We start from the raw sequence: 26,943 nt of genomic DNA, 5'->3' as shown, positions 1-26,943 counted from the left end.
GCCACTGCCTCACTCTACTGAGGCCAACAGAACCAAGTTCTATCCTCTTGTCTCAGAGCATACCAGAGACAAGTGTCCTTCGCACGGTCTCTTTCATGTCACATGCTCATGTTCTTGTACTTCTTGTTAGTGCTTCTATTTTAAGTTGTCTTGACTGTAAGACAGATGTGCTGTCTAGTGTCCTCAGCACACGTGGCTGTAACATGCCTCATGGAAAAGAGGCACGCGTGGAAGAAGCTTCATTCGAGAATACATGTTTCTGGCTGTGGGTTCAGTCTTAACGATGCCACAATACATGACATAAGGTTTCTTTAATCAATTCAGTGAGTAGCATGACCGTATGAAACAGAACCTCTACAAATAATGATAATCGACTTCATCCTCCTCACAGAGAAGCAAAATGATTTTCTGACACATAAACAAACTAACAAATAAATCAAACTCGGGTGCTTGGGATGGCAGGAGCTGATGCAGAAGTCATGGAAGGGTGCTGCTTACTGGTTTACTCTTATGACTTACTTAGCCTGCTCTCTCTGAGGACCACCAGCCTAGGGATGGCACCACCCGCGAAGGACTGGGCCCTCCCCCATCAATCACTAATTTAAAAAACGCTCTACAGGCTTGTCTGCAGGTGGATCTTATGCAGTCATTTTCCCAGTTGAGACTCGCTCCTCTCAGGTGACTTTAGCTTGTGTCAAGCTGACGTGAAACTATTGGGTACAGAAACTGTGACACAAACTGGGGCGTTTAGATTTTGGACTATGATGTGGGGGTGATGTATGCCGCGAATATGTTTTATTGCCCTCAGTTAATAAAGAAGCTTCTTCCGGCCAATGTCTTAGCCAAGTACAGCCAGATGGGAAATCCAAACAGAGAGAGAGTGGGTGTGTGTGGAGTCAAGGAGACACCATGTAGCCCACTGCAGGAGACAGACACAGGAACGAAACCTTACCGGTAGGCCACAACCACATGGAGATACACAGATTAATAGAAACGGGTTAATTCAAGATGTAAGAATTAGCTAGAAATATGCATGAGCTAATTGACCAAGCAGTGTTGCAATTAATATAGTTTCTGCATGATTATTTCGGGTCTGGGAGGCTGGGAATGAAGAAGGGCTACAGGACTAGCCCTCCTATTTATACCCACTGTGCATTCACAGCTCATGAAAGCCACACTGCTGTGTTAAAGGTCAATTTTCATGTCTGTGGGACAGAGTCATCTGGACTGTCTAAAGTCACCATTATCTTTCATTGGTAAAGGAACAATGTCATATCTACCTAGTGTTGTAGGGATTAAATACTAATCCCTTTCTCCCTCCCTACCCTAAATGAAAAACAGAAATTTTTCTTTTCCCTTTAATTTTAGGAACCTGAATTAGTATGTGGTAGAAGCTAGGTTTTTTTGTTTTTTGATTTTTCTTAAAATAATAGCTTTAAATTTTGTATTTGGTTCTTTTGATGATGACTTTAAAGAGAATTCCTTATCTTATTTTACATGTATGCTTGTGAGCCTAACTCTGTGTGTGTGCATCATGTGTGCAGGTGCCTGCAGAGGCTAGAAGAGGGGGTGGATCCCGTGGCTCTGGAGTTCCGGGCAGTTGTACAAGCCTCCTCTGGGTGCTGGGAAGTTAACCCAGGTCTGCTGCAAGACTGGGAAGTGCCATTGACTGCTGAGCAGTCTTTCTAGCTCCAATAGTGGCTTTTCAAAACCGCTGCAAATGATGCAGATTCACCTTTTTAAAAAGATTTGTGTATTATATACACAGTGTTCTGCCTGCATGTGGACCTGCAGGCCAGAAGAAGGCATCAGATCTCATTATAGATGAATATAAATCGCCATGTGGGTGTGGGCATCAAACTCGGGGCCTCTGGAAGAGCGTGCTGCCTCTGCAGAGCACCATACCACACACATAAGGAAGCTCACAGGCACCGCAGCCTTTGTTTCTTTTAATAGGACATTCAGCTGAGCTTGAATTTTACTGTTAGTTCATTGATTTACTTCAGGGTTCGTAATGGAAGTCAGGGGCTGGAGCATATTAGGCAAGAGTTCTCTCACCAAACGACACCCTCAGCTCTGCATCTGCCAGTTGGTTAGGGGGATTTTAAAATAAAATTAGGATGATTCTTACCCTGAGGCATGTGAGTGTGCTCTCCATTCCCAAACTGCCTGATACGTAGGTTAGGACGAACCAGAAACATATTTACGCTTGTGCTGGCCTCTACAGAGCACACTGCCAAGCAACTGCATAAATGGTATGCATTAACAAACCCTTGAAATTAGGCATTCACGAAAGCTTAATCTATATATTTTGCATAGAAAACAAGACAAAACTACATAATTCCTAAGTCAACTTTGTCCTCTCTTATAATAGTCATTTAAAATACATTTTGGTTTTCTCGTAAAATCAGAATTCACCATTTTAAAACAAGTGCAGCTTAGAACCTAGCAACTGAGATAAAACTAACTAGTCAGACGTGGCGGCCTGCACTTTTAATTACAGAATCTGAGAGGCAGAGGCATGTGTATCTCTGGAACCTAAAGACAGGAGGTTATACATAGTAAGCTATAGGTCAGCTAGAGCTACATCTCAAAAAAATAAAAAGTAAGGTGTTGGAGAAATGGCTTAGTCATTAAGAGTACTTGTTGCTCTTGCAGTGACTATGGTTCAACTCCCAGAACCTACAAGGCAGCTAACTGTCTGTAACTCTAGTTCCAAAGGATATGATGCCCTCTTATGGCCTCCATGGGAAATGCACACATGTAGTACCCAGACATACATGCAGGCAAAACTCATACACATAAATAAATAAAAAAAAAAATCCTAAACTAAATGTAAAAGTTACTAAGTTCCTTCACTCATGTCCAACCTTATAATTAACATGTCTTGAGACCATCCATTTATTTCTGCTTCCTTAGTGGTTTTTCTCCAGTTCCTCTCTTTTCATTTTATTGTCCTCTATTTAATTCAAAATTTTAAAAAAAAATAGAAGCAAACATATTTCTGGTCTTGCCTTGGAACACTACTAGGGCTTGGAAATTACCAAGACCAGTATTTGTCCCTGGGTGGCTTTGTGTTCTCAGTTATTTGGGTTTAAGGGAGCTGCTTACAGGCTAATATCCAGACCCACACAACGGCATGGCCACAAGGAACAGCCTTGGTTGAGAACAAATCCCTGTGCTGCAGAGGTGGCTTGGCGGTTAAGAGAACAAATTCCTACTTATCTTTCTGTGTCATACTCTAGTGTCCATTTGACAATTGAGTCAGACCCAAACTCTTATCCATGGACAAGACTCAAACTCACCCTCTCTTCTGTAGAGAGCATGCACCCATGCATTGGTGTAAGGTTTCTGACCTAACGCTGGAAGTCAACAGTGAGCATGCACCCATGCATTGGTGTAAGGTATCTGACCTAGCACTGTAGGCCAACGGAGAGCATGCACCCATGCATTGGTGTAAGGTTTCTGACCTAACACTGGAAGTCAACAGAGAGCATGCACCCATGCATTGGTATAAGGTTTCTGACCTAACACTGAAAGTCAACAGTGAGCATGCACCCATGTAATGGTTTAAGGTATCTGTTCTAACATTCCGTAGGCCAACAGTGAGCATGCACCCACGCACTGGTGTAAGGTATTGGTGTAGGATAAAAGGGACAACTGGAGCAGAAAACCAACCAATCACTGAGCAATCTGACTCTGAACTCAGAGTCAGAGAAAGAAACATACCCTGTATTTGAGACCTGGGCTGGGGAGAGAAACATATTTATTCCTGAACTCAGGACTAAAGAAATGTGATGCTCTCCCTCAAGGACCCACAACCCTCAATACTGCACCACTAGCTGGAACCAAACCTTCAAACACATGAGCCTCTGGGAAATATTCCACATTCATGTCACAACACCCAGTGACCGACAAACCAGGCTTCACCTCACAGAAAGAGAAAACTTGAGGGCATAAAAAAATAACATGGGTTTTAAAATTATATCTATTTTTTGTGTGTCCATATTTGCCTGTACATAGTACGGTGAAAGATGAGAGTACATGCCATGTCATGCATGTGGAGGTCAGAAGACAACCTGCAGACATCAGTTCTCATCCTGTACCGTGTGGACCCCAGGGATCGAACTCAGGTTATCAGACACAGCAGCAAGTGCCCTCGCCCACTAGGCCATCTCAGCCTAAGGAAGTCTCTGAAAAGGTAACTTAGCTAACCTTCTGGTTTAGACCCAAGGGTTTACTATGTAGACTTCGACTTCCATTGGTCCCTAATGAGTGGTGTCATTTCAGAAAATCTTTAATTAGTACGGCCTTGTGGGAAAAATATGTCAGTCAAGTGAGTGTCCTTGGGAGACTGCTGTAGTTGTCCCTGTCCCCTTCCTGCCATATCCTCCCAGCAGTATGCTCTACCTCACCATGGTTCACAGCAACAGAGACAGCTGCTCATGAACTGAAACCTGTAAAAATCTGTCAAAATCACTTCCTCTTCCTTTGTTTCTCAGACGTTTGTCACAGGAACATAGAATAACTAACTGGCTATTTTCACGCAAGCTTTATATAGAAAGAATAATCCTGGGTCGTATTGCACTGCACAAATACCAACAGGTATAACTGTGGATCACTCAGAATCTTCAGGACGTTAAATAATATTTAGTGATTTCTAGCATGATTTCATTATTCAGATGAGGGGGATGGATCTAGTGATATCAGAAATAAGGAATCAGAATAGGCCTATAAAAGCCAACAGTGTGGTCTGAGTCTTCCTCATGTGCATGTGCACACAGACACACACAACCTCCCACACATGCACACCTCATATACACAATCCCCCCACAACCTCACACTCACACACATGTACACACACAGCCTCACACATGCACACATTCACACAACCTCACATGCATACACATACACACAACATCACATTCATACACACATGCACTGTCTCTCTCACACACACACACACACACACACACACACACAAAAACCTCACATGACCATACAGTGTCTGAACACCCTTGAGAACACTCCTGAAGTACTTATGAGGCCAAGGTCAAGTTGCTGTTAACCATCTGAGAGCCCTCTAGTACCCTCTAGAGACACCCTAAGCAAGCTCTGAACCAAAGCTGGTGATGGGTAGCGGCTTTGTGTTCCTTCTCTAACAGTGCTTATGGTTGCTAGATTCAGTGTTTCTGAGAATAGCACATAATTAAAAGACGTGCCAGCCATCACTTCCTATGCAAGAGAGCCCATGCACGCTGCTTGCAAGTTTTTCTTCCTATTTACTTAAAAATGAAACACTGAGCTGGGCGGAGGTAGCACACGCCTTTATTCCCAGCACTTGGAAGGCAGAGGCAGGTAGATCTCTGTGAGTTCGAAGATGACCAGCCTGGTCTATGAAGCGAGTTCCAGGACAGCTAGAGCTGTTACACAGAGAGACCCTGTCTCGAAGAACCAAAAGACAAAAAAAAGAAACACTGAGGCCTGGTGTGACAGTGCACATCTGTAATCCCCATACAAGAGGTAGGGACAGAGAGATAAGGAATACAAAGCCAACCTTGGCTACAGTGAGTTTGAGGTTGGCATGGAGAAGAGAAATGAGTATCTATCACAATCAATACTAACTACAGAGAGATTAATCAAGTGGGGAAAATACAAATAAGGCTATGTAAACAGAGACTACTCTTTTGTTTCCAATCTGAAATGTGCTCCTCCTGTCCTTGACAGGTGGGCACCCAGTGCAGGTCACCTCCATAGAGGTCCAGAACTCAGATGTGACAAATCCTCCGAGCACAGGAAGCCAGGGAGCTTTAGGGGAGGACATGCTCAGGTAAGATTTTTGGAGACCTCCTAACTACCTAGAGTCACAAGGAAGGTCATCTCAGTTGTGGATGGCCAGAGCAGAGACAAAGTCTCCTCAGAAGTGAAGGCAACAAGAAGGCATCCCAGAAGCTCTTGCCCCTCAACCTTAGGTTGTAGCAAGTCTGGAAGCAATGGGGTCCCCAGTCTGGGGCAGGTTCTACCAGGCTGAGTACAAAAATACCATTAAGTGTTCCTCCTTACTTCCAACATGGAAGTGAGGCTATGGAAACACATATCAGTTACTTGTTTAAGATGAAATAATACAACAGAGAGCAGCAGCATCTCTCCTGGGTATGGACATTAAACACGGTATAAGTGGAAGCTACTGGTTCCCATAGACACATTCTGAACAGCGTGATCTGAACCCACCTTCGGGACACTAGATTCCTGACTTTAAGAACTGGGCTGGGGATGGGGGGAGGGGGATGGCTCAAAGGGTTATGTGATTGCTGTGAAAGTGTGAAGGTCCGAGTTTGGATTTGCAGCATGCACATAAAGCCAGGTGTGGTGCCATGCATATGGAACCCCAGTGCTGGCAGCTGGGAGGAGACAGGGGTCCCAGGGGCTCACTGGGCCAGTTGGTCTAACGAAACAGCAAGCTATAGATTGAGTGGGAAACCCTGTCTCAAGCAATAAGGTAAAAAGTGATTGAGGAGGAGGACATCTGATGTCAACCTCTGGCCTACACACATACCCAGAGGCAAGTGCCCCCTTATAATACATGTAATTTTTAAAAACGCTGTGAAGAAAATCACACCATACAACAGTACTCACATGGGAGGTTTATTGAAAGATGGAAGAGAAGGGGCAGAGAGTAGGGCGGGGGCAGAGACTGGTCCCTGAGCATAAGTGTAACAGAAGACAGACGGGGGGGGGGGTGGATGATGGATGGATGGATGGATGGATGAATGGATGGATGGATGGATGGGAGAGATGGGAGGTTTTTAAAAAGGGAATGTAGTGAATATGCACAGGAGGTGCTCTTAGTGGCTGCAGCTGAGGACGCATCCTGTCAGGACCCCAAGGGCAGGCCAGTACAAATGTTGAGTACTAACAAGGCAGGCTTATGCACATATACACCAGACACACAAAAGACCTGGGATGACTTAAGTGTCAGTTCACTAGACTGGGGACCACCTAGAGAGTTAGTTGAATGCTTCTACTTCCCATGTCAGAACCACCGGGATAAGGCAGGGGCCACTTTGGCCAGGTACTCTGGAAAGGGTACCATGTGAGACAGTGCACAGAGGCCCATTCCTCAAAGGGGAGCAGCCTACATCTGTCAGGGAAGGGAAGAAGCTGCAGATTTGTAGCAGGAGAAAGACAGAACATGGAGTGCTGGGATTTGATACAGATGGAGCCTGTTGAACTAAGGGCGTGCCACCCAGGTTTCCCTGGAGAGGGCTTCCTGGTTTACTGCAGAGGGGTGGTCAACAGGTACCCATCTGTGGTGGTTTGAATAAGAATGGCCCCACCAGTTCATGTATTTGAATGCATAAGGAATGAAAAGGTGTGGCCTTCTTGGAGGAAATGTGTCACTGGGGGTGGGCTTTGAGGTTTCAAAAGTCCAAGTCACTCCCAGTGTTCTCTCTGCCTGCTGCCTAAGGGTCAGGATGTAGAACTCTCAGCTCCTTCTCCAGCACCATGTCTACCTGCATGCCTCCATGCTCCCCACCGTGATGATAATGGACTAACATTGATGGCATAAGTCACAAAATAAGGCCGGGCAGTGGTGGCGCACGCCTTTAATCCCAGCACTCGGGAGGCAGAGGCAGGCGGATCTCTGTGAGTTCGAGACCAGCCTGGTCTACAAGAGCTAGTTCCAGGACAGGCTCCAAAACCACAGAGAAACCCTGTCTCAAAAAACCAAAAAAAAAAAAAAAAAAAAAGAAATCACAAAATAATCTCACACTAGTTCAGAATTATAAATAATAAAGGGTTATTTATTTAAGGAAAAACTTACAGATCACTGTCCTAGATCACAATCCTCTGCGAACAGGAACAGTCTAGCAGCTGGAAGTGAGAGCTGAAAGCAAGAGAGCACATGCTTTACAGCTGCTTTTACGGTATAAGGGACCACGCCCAGGTGGGCTGGTTATCTTAAAGGCTATTGGCTGAAGGAGCGGAATGTGCTCCCACAGCAAGCCGTCACTAAGTAAATGTTTTCTAAGAGTTGCCGTAGTCATGGTGTCTCTATAGCAATAGAGCACTGACTAAGAACTGAATTTTCTGCCTAGACAGATGACCACACAATTGTGCAACCCGAGACACTTGTGCACCACCATCTTCTTTGCTCACTGCCTAGATGCAGGTGCCCATCTGGTGCCTTGCCCAAATTCCTTCCTAGCATCTGCTTCCAAAGGATTTGTGTCTCCACCTGCATTCCTCAGGGTAGACTACAGCCACCAAGTTAGGCATAGTATGCCCAGAGCTGCCCAGCTCTTCCCTGGCACCAACAGCAGTGGGCACCTCTTGTATTCATGTCCCAGTTACTACCCTTCCTTCCCCTCTGAAGGGAGCCAAATGTCCCATTCTAGGATGAGGCAGAAAAGAAGCAGTGGAGCAGGGAGTTGGGCAGTGCTAGGAGAATAGCCATTCTGGTGAGCAACCATGCAGCTCCCGAAAAAAATCTCATTTGGGAATAGTCCTAGTGATGAGTTAGCTAAGGATCTCAAAACATCATGATCCTGGAGCTGGTGGGCTCGAGTAAAACAAGTATCTTCATGGGAAAACTGTTGAGGGAGATTTGAATATGGGAAGATTGAAGGCAGGTGCAGGTGGGGACCTGGAAAAATCCAGCAGATGCTCTGGGTCGTCTGCAAAGGGGAAACAAAAGGACACTTCCTGGAGCCTTAGAGGGCTCTGGCTTCCAGAACCAAAACTAAGTTCCTATTGTTTTCAGCAAGTTAGTGGTACTTTGGTTTTTTTTTTTTTTTTTTTTTGGTTTTTCGAGACAGGGTTTCTCTGTGGCTTTGGAGCCTGTCCTGGAACTAGCTATGTAGACCAGACTGGTCTCGAACTCACAGAGATCCACCTGCCTCTGCCTCCCGAGTGCTGGGATTAAAGGCGTGCGCCACCATCGTCTGGCTACTTTGTTAGGACAGCTATAGGACACTCATATATAGGACAGCTTCCCAAAGCCCGCCCGGGGGTAATGTGGCTTCAAGGTATATGAGCATGATGACAGAATATAACTGCTGAACGAAACGGGAGCATTGAGTTCATGCCGAGTAACTCCCCTGACCAGGCACAGGAGAAAGTGGCCTCACAATGAATAGGTTCCCGGGTATCACCTGTGTGGGCCCACCAGCAGGTGCTCCAGCTGACAGCAGCCCACGCTGAGAACACGCATGACCGATGTGAGATTCTTGCTCTTAGCAAACCTTGAGAAAACACCATTCAAATGCAACAAGGGCTGGTCTAAATAGCTGAGCTGCGCTCCTCAAAACTGAACTCCCCAGGCTCTGGGGGGCCAGGACAGCTGTTGCAGGTCAGGGCAGAAGGACGAGGGGGTAAAGGGCACCAGTGGTAAAGATGATAACCCTAAATGCAAGGGCTAACAAGCAACAATGTCTTCTCAGCTGTGCACCTTAAATGGGTGTGGGGGAATACCACTCTGATGTCACCACTTTGGAAATCTTATGTGTTTGACATGGTACCTTACATCCTCACTTTATAGTAGCCTATAAATCAACGTTATTCCCAGCTCAGATTCTGCATTGTGTTTGCAAAAGTTTAATATTTCCCACAGAGTCAACATAGTCAATTATGAAAGCCTTGTAACCTGAAGGCACTGTACTTGGGGGTGGGGCGGGATGCTGCAATCTTTTCATTAACTGACGTTTGTTTGTTTTGAGACAGGATTTCTCTGTATAGCCTTGGCTGTCCTGGAACTCACTCTGTAGACCAGGCTAGCCTCAAACTCAGATCCACCTGCCTCGCCTCCCGAGTGCTGGGATTAAAGGTGTATGCCACCATGGCCCAGCTAATTGATTTTTAACAGGGTCTTTTTCAGGGCTGGCTTTACAGCCCAGGCTGGTTTTGACTTATGGTTCTCCTGACTCAGCTTCCTGAAAGATTGGGGCATGTATTTATAAACCATCACTTGAGGTTGCTCCTACCAGATGTGTTTTGGGGTTGGCAAGACCTGTCTCCCAGACTGACCCTCTCAGAATTCCTATCGCAAGTTAGAGACCAAGGTCCCAGTAGAAGGAGAGGCTACAAGCCGGGGGACTTGCTGTGATCACAGAATCCACAGTAGAACATTCTCTAAAACTTCCGATTTCCAAACGAGAGGAGGCAAAAAGCCTCCACGGTTATTGTTCTGAAAACTTGGGATTCCATGTTTCAGACCAGCTTTTCTCTCCACCCATGGAGCCAAGGCTTCCCAATGCAACCACATCCCAGGGCAAAGTTTCCAGCAATGGCAAAATATTTGTTCAAGCCCCGTGGAGCCCCGCACTGTTAGGCTGTAGAACCCCCAACTCTTAACAGTCTACGTACACACAGTACACATAGGTTCTCACACACTGGCAATCACATAAGCACACAGAAGATATGCATATGCCTAACATGCATACATTGCACATGGGCATCCACACCATCACATGCAGTTACATTCACATGTACACACATAAACATGCACACATGGGTACTCATACACATGCATACACAAGGCGGTACTCCTAGACATGTCTATGCATACTTGTACATGAAGGCATTCATGCATATACTTCTAGACACACATATATGTGTGACAAACCATGAATGCATGTGCATGAGACACACGGGCACTCACGTGTGTGCATGTTCTTAGGGTATACTCTCAAGGCTGCATGTAAGAATGTAGACAGTAACTGTATACAACCAGGTGAGACTATTATGGGCCTGGGCGGGGACTGATAGACTCCTCTGAGTCTGAGATTTTGTGTTTTGTTTGTTCTTTTTGTTTTGTTTTTGAGACAGGGTCTTGCTGTATAACCCAGGCTGGAAACTCAATTCTCCTGCCTCTGTCTCTCCCTTCTGAATGCTGAGATCATGGATCTGAGTTGCCATGACCAGCTTGGAGCTGTTTTAAACAGGACAACTACCACCAAGAGGTACAAATATCTGACTGAGGAGAAAGTCCTCGCAAAGGACACTTGCGGTGACCTGCACGAATGCAGAGTGCTGGCTAACTCCATCGCAGCTGGGCGTACAGACACATTGAAGGAGGACTGAGATTCTTCTGTGTGGGTCCTGGGATTGCTGAAGGTGCCATGACAGAGCAGCTGAATTCTCAAGTCTGGAATTGTAGGTAACAAGGGCCCACTGTTTTGCCATCAACCTAAGAGACATTTACAGATACTGACTTGATTAAACTTGTTTGTAGTTGAAAGTTTTTGTGTCCCTGCCGGTCCCACAGCCATTTATAAAATAATTCACTCAGAGGCCTAATGTTAATTATAGTTGTTTGGCTGAAGGCTCAGGCTTATTAACCCATTTCTATTCATCTGTGTATCACCACATAGTTTTGTGGCATTACCTGTTCTCCAGTACATCTTGCTGCTCTAGCAGCTCGCTGGCATCACTGGCATCTCTGACTCTGCCTTTCCTCTTCTGTATCTCTGCTTGATTTCCTGCCTGGCTCTATCCTGCCTTGCCATAGGCCAAAGCAGCTTTATTCATCAACCAATACAAACAATACATACTCGCAGCATACAGACGGACATCCCACATCACTTGTCCTGGAAAGACAGCTATGACTAAGTGGCTGGATGTCACTGGCTATCGTTGGAGTTATCAGATGTCATTATGGCGCCCGTAGCCATCTGAGCACAAGCTGAGTGGGCAATCTGAGTCCCACTCAACCGTGCTCCTAGGCATGGCCGTAATCTTGCTCCAGTTCACTGGAAATGAGGATCTTTTCTGCAGTCTTGGTAGCGTGCTTTTCACTTTTTGAGCCCCGTCTTGATGTTTTGGTGTTTAAAACAAACCAAAAGGTAATTTACAAGGTAAAGCATGAACAGCAAAATGAGCCTTCCCCTTGGAGCTCATACAATTTAGTACAATAGAGCTGTTCATAGCTTGTGTCCAAGAGCCAGAGACTCCCAAGCTGATAAAGATGAGGTCAGCTGGCACAAGGATGCATTTCAGGAAATACACATGGGAGTGGGAGGAGGGGTCACCAAGCCAAAATAAAAACATCTGTCACTATGGCATTATCATATCTAGGTCACAGCCAGGGTCACTTGGGCACCCCACCAAACCTGTGATATACTGTTTCTGCTCCATCACAGCCTCCACACAAAGTTGTGATTAAGAAGTCATACAGAACCTAAGGGGGCTCCAGAGACACTTCTCTGAAAAGGCAAAAGCTATTACCAATGCTTGTAACTGTCCAACAGATGTTGACGGTAACGCCTTACTGCTGGAGATGGCACACACGCCGGTCATACAACATGGTGTATTCCAGTGGGCACTGAAAGTGTTCTCCCTGCTGGGCAGCTTTCATGGTACTAGAAGATGCTATGTAGGCTACGCAGGAAAAAAGGCACCAATCGCTTTGCCGAGCTGTGATCCTGTGAGCTACAATAATGGCCAGCCTGGCAAGATATGCCCATCAATGCAACAGAGACATGCACACTAAAGCAGCAACCCGTGACTTTATGATTGGATCTAAGGTCCACTCTACAGAAGGCGACCCACGCCTGGTACTTTAAGAATCTGTGGTTGGGAGATCATAGGGCCCAGAGAACCTGCTTCACTTTGCTTACGTGGACATAGTATCAAACTGCCTTCTAAATATTTATCTGTACACCCATAGATTAGTGTAGCTCTTACCTTCATCAGAGAGTGGACAGCAGTATTCACAGGGACGAGTACCTGTGGCCCTGAATGGGATTTATCTACAGCACACTTTCTTCCTCAGATCTCAGGGAATAATTTTCAAGAGACAGGGGGAAGACTGTAAGACCAGAGGTCAGGAAGGATTGGGGCAAAACAGTGTCCTGGGCACGACAAATCATTGCACTCTGAGCTCACAGCAGACGGCAGCCTGCACAAAGTGATCACGCCAGCCACCATTCCAGACGGATGGAGCATGGTCTCCCAGGCCTCGCCAGTCAAGGAGATACTGGTGGTTCATGGCTGACGGGGGAAAAAAGTCAGTTTTCTTTCTTTTCTTTTTTCGAGACAGGGTTTCTCTGTGTAACAGCCCTCGCTGTCCTAGAACTCACTCTGTAGACCAGGCTGGCCTCACGCTCACTGAGATCCTCTTGTCTCAGCCTCCCAAGTGCTGGGATTAAAGGTGTGTGCCACCACTGCCCAGCAAGAGTTAGTTTTCTTTAGGGGCAGCACAGGTGTGGCCCCTGGTAGGTTGTCTGTGCTCCAATGACGGTCCTGCACCCACGCACATATGAGCATCACTAACTAGAGTCAGTGAGGCATGAAGTTAGGAGGGAGACTTAGGGGAAGAAATCCTAGGATGTTTAGAAGGGAGACAAGAGAAGTAGGTATGATCAAAATATATTGTACATATGTATGAAATTCTCAAAAAATACAAGATACTTTATTAAAGAGAAGTCATCCAGGGACAGGGACCAAGCACTGATAATGGGCTGTGGAGGTCTTCAGGAGCAGGCCTAGGGGTTCTGCGCTTAACTCTCCTGCTACGGAGGCCAGGCTGCCTGTGCCTGCGGCTGCCTGTGCCAGCGACTGTGAGGGAAGATGTAGCACATCTGTGAGTCTCCCATGGATGTCATTTATTTTAGTTACACATGAATGTTGAAGAAAAACCAGTGAGGATAGGAATTGCTCAGCTAGCCGAATGACAAACAGCATGAGAATGGCCTAGACCAAGAGCTCCTCCTTCACCAGCCGTCTCTGAAGTGCAGACCACACACTCTGCCTCACCCCTGCCCCTGTTCTCTTTGGCCATGGAGCCCCTGCTGCACCCCATCACTTCTAGCCTCTGCTTCCCACTCCTCTTCTGCCTCGTGGGCTTGGCACTCATACTCTGTGCTGCTGTCCTCGTCCTCGTCCTCATCCTCACCCAAACTGACGCTTCTGGGGGAAGCGTCCCGGTGCTGGCGGGATGACGTCTTCTTTCTCCTTCGCAGCAGAGTCACGTCAGGCAGCGGCCCCTGCCCCGACAGTTGCACCAGGCTCATACACGGAAGGAGTCCTTTCTCCTTCTTGCGCTTGTACTCCATTATTTGCTTATTCAAGGCCTCGTGGTCAATCCCGCACAGATTTGGGGGTGTGGCTGGTTCCAGGGCATTGTGTGATGACAGGCCTTCAGGACTCCTGGGGAGTGGGGGCACAGGAAGAAAAGAGTCCTTCATGCAGAGCCCAAACCAAGCTCCAAACCAGGGGGGTTGGACCTAAGCATCTGCAGAGAATACTTGTTACATCTCCTTGCACTTCTGAACTTGTCTGAGGGTGACAGGGACATAGAAAGGTGACCCTGGTTTAGGTTCTTCCGAGTCAAAGACAATGGTTGGTATTGGTCAGTGTGTGAACCCCCAGTTTTTCTCATCTGAGTATGGGAGTGTACGGGCAGCCACCAGAACTATGCAGGCACATGCTGGACCCAGGGGCAGGTACCAGGGGGCAATATGGGCTAGTGGAGACACAGATTCAGTGGCTGCTGTAGCCTAAGCATCTGTCACAGGGAACAGAAAGATGTCCACAAGCCTCACCTCACACCATCTTGTGACAAATTGTCCCTTTCCTCTGGGGATCCAAAGTCAGCCACTGCCAGTAAGCGATCTACCTGAGAAGAAAGTGTGGGGATGGCAGGCCTCAGCTCCACCCTCTGCTGCCCAGAAACAGCATCACAACCTCTCACACAGCCCAGCACGTGCCTCCGGCTTCAGTCAATGCCACCCAGACGCCTTCTCAATGCGGCAGCACAACAGAATCTATGTCTCACACCCTTGCTGGCGTTTCAACCCACCACAAGCTCTCTGACGATGACAGAGGTTGGACTGTTGTTGTAACATCAGACAAGTCTATGAATTGTGTGACTAGTATTTACTGGTTTCTAAAGTAGTTTTGCAAAACAATTCCATTTTGCCACAGAATCTGAGCGTTTGGGAAAAGGAAGCTTCCAGTATGGACAGAAGAGACACAAAGGTCAGTCACAGCCAGAGGGGCCCACTCTGTGGGCTCAAGGGGCCTGAACCAAAGGCAGCAGCACTCAGGAATCACAGGCAGGTAGATCTCTGTGAGTTTAAGGTCAGCCTAGTCTACAATGCAAGTTCTAGGCCAGCCAAAGCTACAAAATGAGACTCTGTCTTAAAAAAGATAAATATTAAAATTTTACTCACTGAAGTTTAATGAGTATAAAAGAGTGTGAAAGTAAAGTATAAAAAGCTAACTACTTGAGCAGGAGAGATGGCCCAGTGGGTAAAGACACTTGCAACCAAGCCGTGTCCTAAGTAGGATCCTCAGGACAGACGTGGAGGAAGGCTGTCCTCTGACCTCCACACCCACTGTGCTGGCAAGTTTCATACCAACCTGACATTCGGAAGGAGGAAACTTCAACTGAGAAAACGCATTTTCTGGCTTGTAGACAAGTCTGTAGGGCATTTTTTTAACTAAAGATTGATGTGGGAGTACCCAGTCCATTGTGGGCGGGGCCATTGTAGGTAGCCCTTGGGTACAGAAAGAAGCCGACGGAGCAAGCCCTGAGGAGCAAGGTAATAAGCAACACTATACACGATCCCTGCCTCCAGGTTACTGTACTGTTTGAGTTCCTGCCCTGAATTCCTTTAGTGATGAACTGTGATATAAAACTGTAAGCCTAGGGGCTGGAGAGATGGCTCAAAGGTTAAGAGCATTGCCTGCTCTTCCAAAGGTCCTGAGTTCAATTCCCAGCAACCACATGGTGGCTCACAACCATATGTAGAGGGGTCTGGTGCCCTCTTCTGGCCTGCAGGCATACACACAGACAGAATATTGTATACATAATAAATAAATAAATATTTAAAAAAAACTGTAAGCCTAGGGGGCTGGAGAGATGGCTCAGAAGTTAAGAGCACTGGCTGCTCTTCCAGAGGTCCTGAGTTCAATTCCAGCAACCACATGGTGGCTCACAACCATCTATGAGATCTGGTGCCCTCTTCTGGCGGGCAGGCATACATGCAGACAGAACATTGTATACATAATAAATAAATTAAATTAAAAAAAAAAAAACTGTAAGCCAAAATAAACCCTTTCCTCCCCAAGTTGCTGCTGGTCATGGTGTTTTATCATATGATAACATATGTTTTATCATAGCCATAGAAACCCTAAGATACACACATACAAAAGTAAAGAAATATAGCTAGCCAGAGAGATGGCTCAGTGGTTGGGATCAGCAGTTGCTCCTCCAGAGGATCTAGGTTCAATTCCCAGCACCCACACACTAGTTCCTGGGACCAAATGTCCTTTGTGGCCTCAGAGGGTAATATAAACATGCAGTCATACATAAAGGTAAAACACTCACACACATAACTTTTTAAAAATCTAATAAATATCAGGGTGCTGGTGGAGCATGCCTTTAATCCCAGCATTCAGGAGGCAGAGGCAGGCAGATTTCTGTGAGTTCGAGGCCAGCCTGGTCTACAGAATGAGTTCCAGGACAGGCTCCAAAGCTAAAAAGAGAAACCTTGTCTCGAAAACAAAACAAACAAAAACGAAAAAAAAATTTCTTTAAAAAAGGCTAATTATTTCAAAAGCTTACCTCAGCCAGAACTACATCTTTTTTGTCTTGAATAAACACTATGGGTGGAACATTCCTCAGGGTCTGCTGAGACAGCAGAAGGTGTCTGAGGAGAGAGCAAACATTTAGTAGGAGGAGCCAAACAGAAACTACATCACACCCACCACATCTCCAGCCTGCAAGGAGGCTTGCTCACTATGGAGGCAAGGAAGGGAGGGACAGAGACAGGATGGGGAGGGAGAGGAAGGAGAAGGGAGGAGGCGGGGAAGGCAGGAGAGGTGGGGAGAGAAATGAAGTTTGGGGAGCCGCTCTCAGACTGCCTCACCACTAAGAGTATCATCAGACGCCCCACACCACAGTTGCTCCTCACTCTGCCCGGATTGGAGCACACTCTAACTATGGACTTGCAGCATCCTGGACTCAGTAGACACTGCCCGAGAGGACTCCCGCCTGACATCCCAGCATGCTAGAGATGAAGGGTTTTGGCACAGTTCAGTCATGTGATACAGATCAGCCAAACGAAGTCTAGGTCCTGTAATCCCAAAACTTTAGCACCAAATTTGGGCAACCGCAATAGTCTCGAAGAAGCATTCAACCCAGCTGTCGTCTGATTGCCTCCAACCACACCCACACTTGTTTAACAGGAAACAAAGAAAGGGGTCCTTCTGTGATAATTGCAGACACTCTCTATGAAGTGGATGCTAGTGACCCTTGCAGGGAACACAAGACAGTACACAGACGAACGGACAGACAGACATGCTGGACAAAGTCCCCAGCACAGTCTTCATCCTGAGCTGGAGGAATATGTGAAGGCAAGAGCAACAGGGAGGAGCTGGAGGTACATGGGAAGGAACCAGTTCCAGGATGTGTGGCCTGCTGGATTTCTGCCTTTTTGTTTTTTAACTGAACAAACTGAGAGTACTGACTGGTTTTGTGCCAACTTGACACAAGCTGGAGTCATCAGAGAGGAAGGAGCCTCAGTTGAGGAAATGCCTCCATGAGGTCCAGTCAGTATAAGGCTTCTTCTTAATTAGTGATCAGTGGTGGGTGGGGCCACCCCTGGCTGGTGGTTCTGGGCTCAGTAAGAAAGCAGGCTGAGCAAGCATGTGAGCAAGCCAGTAAACAGCACCCCTCCAAGCCTCTGCATCAGCTTCTGCCTCCAGGTTCCAACCCTATTTGAGTTCCTGTCCCGACTTCCTTCAGTAAAGAACAGCAATACGGAAGTGCACACCCAATAAGCCCTTTTCTCCCCAACTTGCTTTCTGATCACGGTGTTTCGTCACAAGAGAAACTCCAACTAAGCCACGGATAACTTCATTATGTCCAAACAGCTAATCAATTCGCAAAATTTTGCATTTCAGGATTCTTTACAATCTAAAAAAGTTATTGAGAATAGCCAACAACTTTTTTTTTTCTTTTTTGGCTTTTTGAGACAGGGTTTCTCTCTCTCTCTCTCTCTCTCTTCTTTTTTTTTGGTTTTTCGAGACAGGGTTTCTCTGTAGCTTTGGAGCCTGTCCCGGAACTAGCTCTTGTAGACCAGGCTGGCCTCGAACTCACAGATATCCGCCTGCCTCTGCCTCCCGAGTGCTGGGATCAAGGGCATGCGTCACCACCACCAGACCAACAACATTTTTTAAAATGTTGTTTATTGATGTTTACTACATTAGAAATTAAATCTGAGAAACTTACAAATGACATATTTTAAAAGTTGTTTAAAATGATAAACCTACTAACTGCTAGCACAAACATTTTTAACGAAAAAATGACTTTTTAAAGCCGTACTGGCAGCAGCGGCCTTGTCTGTGGTCAGCCAGTTCAGTGGAGGACAGTCAAGGCTGCACTCTGCATCTGCTTCCTGTGCTGTGTTTGCTAATGCACACAAAACTGTGGCCTCACACAGATAAGAAACGAAGGAGAGGAAATGTACTGGGAAAGCATGGATCTCTCTGATCCTCTATATACCCTGACAAATTAAACATCACATTAAAATGCATCAGGGCCTGGCAGGTTAACGCACCTTCTCTCCATGTGTGGCTTTACCACCTTGTATGCTAGTCCTGAGGCTGACACTGGGCCAGAACCCTACATAGTACATGCGGTGAAGTCATGATCCCACAAGAACAGCCGTAGAGTTCTTCAGGCGATCAAGCTCATGGAGGACGCCAACTGTGCAAGTGTTGGAAGGTCACAGTTTGCTACCAGCTTTGGGGATGACCAGCTGCTTTTTGGTGGTTTACTTGTTTATTCTTCAGAGAAAACCTACACTTGAAAAGCTGTAGACAGTCTCTCTCTCTCTCTCTCTCTCTGTCTCTCGTGTGTGTTTGTGTGTGTGTGTGTATGTGCAGAATACCTGAGGGAAGGGCTGTGCCTCAGCAGACATCAGAGACCTGCCTGTGTTCCCCATCAAGGGCTAATATTTAAAATCGTGCACTTTTACCTTTTACTTGTTTATCCAGGATATTTTTAGGTGAATGAGGCACCGTGTAAGCCTGGGCAGTAAGCATTGGCAGCAATGCAATAAGGAGCTAGTCTAGACAGGGAGGCAGACGGAGCGCCCAACTATTGACAAAATAGTTCTTGCCTCAGAGGTCTGAACAAAACTTTTGGTGCCCCACAAAACTTCTGAGAGATCTGATTAGATTAGGCCTTACAGGAAAACGTAACTTATACTCTGAAGTTCAGAATTTTCCTTAAAAGCAAAAGCCCTTGGTGAGAAATTTTGAAAGTTTACCTACAGACAAACAGCCAAGCCACTTGAGGAGCAAGCAGAAAGCAGCACACGTACAAAGAAACATCATCACCTTATGTAGGCGGCACTCCTCTGCAGGACGGCCTCCGTGTGCCTGTTCAGGTCTGCAGAGACACCTATCTTCCAGTACACTCGGCAGGCTGAGAAGTCTGAAGTCACAGAGACCTGGGGTGCACCCCAGCTGCAAGTCACTTTAGGTTTAGGCTTCGCAGCTCACGCAGTGTGCTGCAGGTAAGAACAACAGCTTCTTTTGCCTCCGACACCCAGATTGCTCTGGTGATGCCAGTCGGACACCACAGCATTCATGGCAGGGAAGGAGAGTCACAGACAGCTAAGCTCACCCCCATATCCCCACAGCATTGCTGCACAGTAATCTCTCCAGATGTGGGGAACTGGAAATGACCAATTGCCCCCTATTTCTTCTTAAATCAGCCCTTCTAGGAAAGACGGAGGCCCCCACTACGTTCATGAAAGCGAACACAGTGGATCCCACACCAGCCCGAAATGTCTTCTGGTGCTTTGTCTCATCACACTGGCTGCTGTGAGGTCACAGGTCCCTCACCCAAGAAGAAAAACAGTTCTACTTCTGCACCTTGTCCCAAGACTTAAACCAGATTTGGGACCACCTCTGTACCCCCAACCAAGATGTCAGGTATGACGGGTTCAGGCAAAACTAAGCCCGTGCCTTCCTGCCCCAGTTCTGACCTGTGCTCACCTTAGAGATCTCCACATTCAGGTCGTAGACCTCCTGGCTCACTTCCGGAGTGCACAGCAATTCCGTCACTGCTTTGTAGAGAAGACCATTCAGGGCTCTTAGACGGATGGTGTCTTCCTTCCTCGCCTTCCGTAGGGTGCTCTTCGTGAGGAACTCAAACCTGGATGGCTTCTGAGTCAAGTGAGACCCCAGGGATGGACCTTCATACCAAAACTTCTTTCTACATCAAGAAGACAAAATTTAGATGGGGGGAGAGGGGCGCTGGAGAGATGGCTCAGTGGTTAAGAGCACTAGCTACTCTTTCAGAGGACCTGGGTTCAGTTCCCAATACCCACATGGTATCTCACAATCACTGTTCCCAGGGAATCCGATGCCCTCTTCAGACCTCCACAGGTACCAGGTTTATACATGGTGCACATAACACACATACAGACCAAATACTCTTACACATATAATAAATGTTTTCTGTTGGTTTGTTTGGTTTTCTGGCCTCAAACTCACAGAGATCACCTGCCTCTGCCTCCGAGTAGAGGATGAAAGATGTGAGCAAATCTTCAAAAGTCATAGACATAGACCAAGCAGTGGTGGCACACAGCTTTAGACCCAGCACTAGAGGGAGAGGCAGATGGATCTCTGTGAGTTCAAGGCCAGCCTGGTCTACAAAGTTAGTTCTAGGACAGCCAGGACTACATTAAGAAACCACACACACACACACACATAAATCTTTAAAAAGGGGGTCTCTTTTTTTGAACAATTAGATGGGATAGTTATTAAAGGTAAGAAAAAAGAGTTGCATGAACTAGGTCAAAAGGCCTTACACTCCAAGTGTAGAGTGCTTTCAGGAGACACAGGGACATGTTAATGGGAACCACGTAACAACCGCTGAAGGTTGGTGAACAGCAACATGGCTGTGGGGATGGACAGAAGTCAGGTTTTTTTTTTTTAAAGATTTATTTATTTATTATGTATACAACATTCTGCCTCGATGTATGCCCGCACACCAGAAGAGGGCGCCAGATCTCATTACAGATGGTTGTGAGCCACCATGTGGTTGCTGGGAATTGAACTCAGGACCTCTGGAAGAGCAGCCAGTGCTCTTAACCTCTGAGCCATCTCTCCAGCCCCCAGAAGTCAGTTTTAACACAACCCTGTAATTCTGACTCATGTCTGTCTACAGTGGGAAGATGAAAGGGCCTTGAGAGTTTATCTCCAAATTTCACTAAAGCACTAGGCCTCACTGACCACTCATGAAGGTAAAGGTTGAGGGTTCTGTAGCGCTGGGCTGAACAGGTAGGAAACTGAGGAAAGCCTCACTTCTCACTGTTAGAACAGGAGGGAGCTTCAGAACGGTGGGGAAAGAGGACAGAGGCTTCAGGTAAGCACAAAACGCTTACAAGTAGAAGGACCAAAGGCCAGATACACCAATACCCTGAAGCACGATTAACAAAAACTCAGAGACAGGAATTGGTGTTTAACCTGAAGACCAGAAAAGCAAAGCAGCCAGCCACTGGCTCTTACCTCGACCTCAGTCTGAAAATGGCGATTTTGCCTCCGGGAATCTCAGAATGAGACTCAGCCTATGAGTTGTCTCCTCCCATCTTATATTCCTCTCTAGGGCTGGGAGTGTGTGTCACCACTGCCTGGTCTGTGAGGCTGACCAGTGGGGCTGTTTTACTCTCTGATCTTCAGGCCAGCTTTATTTATTAAAATACAAATGAAACGCCACTCTAACACCCTGCTCCCAGATTCTGCTTCCCAGCACAATAACCTGGGCTCCTCATAAGAATGACCGATTTGCCGGGCGATGGTGGCGCACGCCTTTAATCCCAGCACTCGGGAGGCAGAGGCAGGCGGATCTCTGTGAGTTCGAGACCAGCCTGGTCTACAAGAGCTAGTTCCAGGACAGGCTCCAAAGCCACAGAGAAACCCTGTTTCGAAAAACCGAAAAAAAAAAAAAGAATGACCGATTCGTAGTGTTGGGGGATGGGGATATATGTAAGATGAACTTAAGACATCTTGAAGTGCCACAAAGTAAGAATCACTAAACATATGGGATGTGTCAAGGGAACAAAGCAGCTGAGAGGGCTGCTGATGACCAAAGATGGAACACTTTTTTTTTACTTTTTTTATATTTATTTATTTATTTATTTATTTATTATGTATACAATATTCTGTCTGCAGAACAGGGCACCAGACCTCATTACAGATGGTTGTGAGCCACCATGTGGTTGCCGGGAATTGAACTCAGGACCTTTGGAAGAGAAGGCAATGCTCTTAACCGCTGAGCCATCTCTCCAGCCCAAAGATGGAACATCTTTGAGCAAAACAAAGTAATAGTTGATTACCACTAACTAGTCCATACTGATAAATGAATTAATAAATGAAGAACACATCTCCCACAAAGAATTCCAAACAATCCATAATCACAGTTCTTCACCTCCTAAGGTCAGAGGTTACACAAAGCAACTTCTTACCAACAATGACCAAAAAGGACACCTAACACCCCAGGGCAGTGTAAGCACAGTGGCCAGATCCGCCCTTGATAAAACAGTGGTTTTCCTCTGCTACTTTTCCTCCAACTCCACAACCCACATACAGTCACGAAAAAAACCATCAAATTCCAGTGGTGTGCAACCACACAACATCCAACCAGGATGTCCCAAAACCGTTACAGCTGTCAAACAGGGACAGACTGAACATGTCAGCCAAGCTACATGTCTGAATAGCAAAGGACATTAAGGATACCATATTAAGTTCTGATAAAGAATCTGAGGCCAGTATCAAAACTATGCCCTTCTTCAGTAAACTAAAACCACCTGTAAAATCAGTTGTAGACTCCAAGATGCTGTGGAAATCAAAGTATCTTTTTCTTGTTTTGTTTTCGTTTTTCGAGACAAGGCTTCTCTGCTTAGCCCTGGCTATCCTGGAACTCGTGCTGTAGACCAAGGGTGGCCTTGAACTCAGAGATCCCCCCCCCCCCCCGCCTCCCGAAAGGCGTGCGATGCTACCACCCAGCGAAATCGGAGTATCTTTTCATATACTTATTACTAAAATTATCCAATTAGGACAAATTTTATGCAACGTGATGTTTCAGGAGGCTTAACACTGTATATTAAAAACAAAAAAACAAACCTGAAAGCGTAGTGGGAAACTGTCAAAGGTCAAACTGCAGGTGACCTGCTAATAATCATCTTCTAACACAAATATCGTTATCATCGCTCCCCTCCCCACAGACACCTACCCCACGGTCCCGACCCAGCCCCTCGAGGACATCTGTCCCCTGCAGAAACAGCCTCCATCCGACCGGCCCTCAGCGGACCCTGGCCGGTGCATACCTGGTTTTCGAGGCAAATTTCTTGAGCAAGTTCTTGCTGCCGCAGGAAGCGACCGAGGTGTGCAGGGCCTGCGCGCCGCCGGAAAGAAGCGCGGCCCCATGGCCGCCCCGCAGGGTCTGCAGCCGCGCGCAGGAGCCCCTCAGCCCCGCGGCCCCGGCCCACATCCCTCCCGAGCGCGCGGCCCGCAAACACGAGTGGGCGCAGGACCAACGGGCTTGTGAGCCTGAGTCGACTATAGACGCGACCGCCACTGGGCACGGGGGACACCTCAGCCGCCTGTGGGAGGGGCTAACCGACAGGTGGGCGGGGCTACTGCGCGGAGTTATGACGGCTTGGGGGCGGGGCGCCAACTGCGGGCTGTGTGGCCAGGGACCCCAACAAATTAGCATCTTTTTTTAAGCCATTATTTATTTTGTTTCTTATTTCTATGAATGAAGGTACCGTAGGATCCCTGGAGCCGGGGTGAACTGCTGATGGCTTGATGGGAACTCAGCACCCCTCTCCTGAAGAGCAGCCAAGTATTACTAGTTTAGCCACCTCTTCAGCCCCTCCCAGCTTATTTTAAAGCAAGGCCATGGTGACGCTACTGTAGTGTGCGCTTCAAAAAGCTGGCGAGTTTTTTGGACGTTTTCACCACTAAAGAAGGGACATGTTTGGGGAGGACAGTTAAGCTTTAGATGATTCAAACCTGCAATGCCCCTGTGTGTGGAAACAATGCATGGTGGCCATCGATATTATACTGTCTCTGGGTTGATGCGTTAGTTTTAAGATATTTTCCAAAAGTGAAAAACCAGGCAGACAAAGAATTAAGAAGGCTGCCGGGCGGTGGTGGCGCACGCCTTTAATCCCAGCACTCGGGAGGCAGAGGCAGGCGGATCTCTGTCAGTTCGAGACCAGCCTGGTCTACAAGAGCTAGTTCCAGGACAGGCTCCAAAACCACAGAGAAACCCTGTCTCGGAAATCCAAAAAAAAAAAAAAAAAAAAAGAATTAAGAAGGCTTTGCATCCATGCACTTTGGGTGAGGAGATGGGAGACAGGCCTACCTCCACAGCCTACAGTCCTCCAAGGACCGCCTTCTTCGTGACTATTGTTAGCTTCCCTGTCCCACCTTTCCCCCCAGCATTTCCTCAACTCAAATAAGCAGTCATTTCGCCATGGGGGAGAAATAGTACGGGGACGTATCAGAACTTAGCAAGATGGGAGTTAACGTGAATCAGTGGATCTAACCCAGAGCTTTCACTCAAATTCAAATGGCAAACAAGCCTGGTGCTTTCATTTAGATCTCCTATTTTTAGGCTGAGCTTTTGAAGTCAGTTGTTAAGGACAATGACCTATTCTTTTAGTTATTTCTCCAGGTCGTTCTGTTCCAGGTGTCAAGGGGAGTCATGTTCGCCAATAGTCAGTACAAGGAGTAAATTTTAGGATAATGTATGCATGTGATGATAGGCCACACAAAAATCCACTTCTGTCTTCAGTCTGGGCTAGAGAATTCAATTGATACAAGCCGGATAAGCAGGATGAACCTATGTGGAGTTTTTAAATCCAAGTTTTATGCTGCATGAAGTCCCATAAGGAATGGTAGCTCCACAGGTAGCCAGTCACATGTATACTGCAGTGGACAGAGCAGTAGGGCCTGAGTGTGGCAAGGCCCAAGGACCAGAGCAGTCAGCTCATAGAGGAAGGTGTAGCTGGAGACAGAAGGGACCTTCAGCAATGTGATAGTGGTAACAGAGGATTGTCACTTCAGGGGAGGGCTCTGACCTAAAACCCTATCCCTCAGCATCTCAAGGGCTAGTATTATAGGTGCACACCACCACGCCTGGCCAAGAAGAACAACTCTACACAGGAATTTCATCTCTTATTAAGAAACAATACGAGTTAGGGAACTTCTTTGTACCCACTAATTTTTAAATTCCTTTAATTCAAAGTCATAAATGAGAACAGCCTGTTTGGAGATGGTACATTTCAAACTTCTTTATAAAGAAATGTATTCAAACTGACCATTTTCGCTATTAAAGTAAAATGATATTACTGTCTATGCAATGAATTGGAGTTTTAAATTCCTCAAGGCTAATCTCATCGATTAGCCGGTCCCCCGATACAGTAACACACTGGGTGGCAGAGACTCTAGAGGATGTGTTGGATGGTGATGATGAAAATGATGCAGGTGATAGTAGCATTAATAACAGAACTCAGAGAGTCATTTGCAAAGCAGCTTTTATACCATACTACGCCAGAAACATGGATGAGTCTGTGTCTTCCCACGATGCCAGAATGTAGTAAATAGCATTAGATCCATGGTGATGCTGGTTTTGTTGGCTGTACTCTTGGTTTCCAATTGTTATTGGCAAATACAGGTTCTTTTAGGCCAATCTTATTAACTCTTGAATCACACATTACACCTCACACACAAGGGGTGTGTGTGTGTGCTCACACGTGCGTAGGTTAAGGGAGGCTACAAAAATTTTAACAAGGTTCCACAGTTCAAAGAGACCTTACTGGAGACAGAAGTGGTTAGAAATATAAGAAATCCATTTGGAGATTTGCTGGAATTTCAGAGCTGAGCCACAGGGTCTCAGGTATGAAATTTTAAGCTGACTGGAAGTTCAGAACTGAGCCGCAGAGACACTGGGTTGTGGAAGGCAAGACACAGAAGTATAGAGGCAGAGTATAAGGCTAGTGTCCAGAGAGATGAGCAGACGGACGGAGGATCACAGCTGGAGTGGGCCCCCTCGGGCAATGAGATTCGTGCTGAGCTGAATATGTCTGCCACGGGCAGACATAAGTATTTTGCCTGCGGACACTTGATGCACACACGGGATCTCCCAATCAGAACATATTATGTGAAGGAAGAATCTATTTACAGCAAGAGAAAAAAAAAGAACCTAAATGTCAGTGAACTGGGGAGAAATAGTATATAGAGGTATATCCATGTAATTGAGTGCTAAAAGGCAATAAAAGGAAATACTGATGCTACCTACAATGTGTATGGACTTCAGAACACAAAGCTATCTGGACTTGGGAAGGCTGCTAGGTGTGACAATTCCATTTATTTGAAATATCTAAAATAGGTCAATCTATGAGCAGAATATAGGTTAGTGATTGCCAGAAGATGAAGAGATAAGGAAGTGGGAAACAATTGCCTTTGTTTTTCTTTTTTTCTTTTCTTTTCTTTTTTTTTTTTTTTTTTTGGATTTTTTCGAGACAGGGTTTCTCTGTAGTTTTTGGTGCCTGTCCTGGAACTAGCTCTTGTAGACCAGGCTGGCCTCGAACTCACAGAGATCCGCCTGCCTCTGCCTCCCGAAGCTGGGATTAAAGGCGTGTGCCACCACCGCCCGGCTTTGCCTTTTTTTTTTTTTTTTTTTTTTTTTTTTTTTGGTTTTCCGAGACAGGGTTTTTCTGTGGCTTTGGAGCCTGTCCTGGAACTAGCTCTGTAGACCAGGCTGGTCTCGAACTCACAGAGATCCGCCTGCCTCTGCCTCCCAAGTGCTGGGATTAAGGGCGTGCGCCACCATCGCCCGGCGGCTTTGCCTTCTCTTAAGAGTGACTCTCCCCCTAAAACTTGACTGCAGACTCAGGTCCACAGTTCTCTGAC

At 46.5% G+C, this 26,943-nt stretch overlaps 1 protein-coding gene across 2 annotated transcripts; it reads right to left on the bottom strand.

Annotated features, from left to right (window-relative positions):
- Nucleotides 1-13,384: 13,384 nt before the first annotated feature.
- On the bottom strand, nucleotides 13,385-23,628 carry Rbfa (ribosome binding factor A). Of its 2 annotated transcripts, XM_057788834.1 has the most exons (6): nucleotides 23,349-23,628; nucleotides 20,014-20,233; nucleotides 19,351-19,463; nucleotides 16,571-16,655; nucleotides 14,544-14,617; nucleotides 13,385-14,148 (listed from the first exon to the last, which is right to left on the bottom strand). In XM_057788834.1, the coding sequence occupies exons 1-6, from the start codon at nucleotides 23,510-23,512 to the stop codon at nucleotides 13,752-13,754; spliced, it is 1,053 nt and encodes a 350-aa protein (XP_057644817.1). In that variant the 5' UTR covers nucleotides 23,513-23,628; the 3' UTR covers nucleotides 13,385-13,751. The 2 variants fall into 2 exon arrangements, with proteins under 2 accessions (XP_057644817.1, XP_057644818.1); XM_057788835.1 differs by lacking the exons at nucleotides 14,544-14,617; nucleotides 16,571-16,655.
- Between the last annotated feature and the right edge of the window lie 3,315 nt (nucleotides 23,629-26,943).

The sequence above is a fragment of the Chionomys nivalis genome, chromosome 14 (assembly GCF_950005125.1).
Source record: "Chionomys nivalis chromosome 14, mChiNiv1.1, whole genome shotgun sequence".
In the NCBI taxonomy this organism is placed as follows: domain Eukaryota; kingdom Metazoa; phylum Chordata; class Mammalia; order Rodentia; family Cricetidae; genus Chionomys; species Chionomys nivalis.
This window is presented reverse-complemented; position numbering and strand designations above follow the sequence as displayed.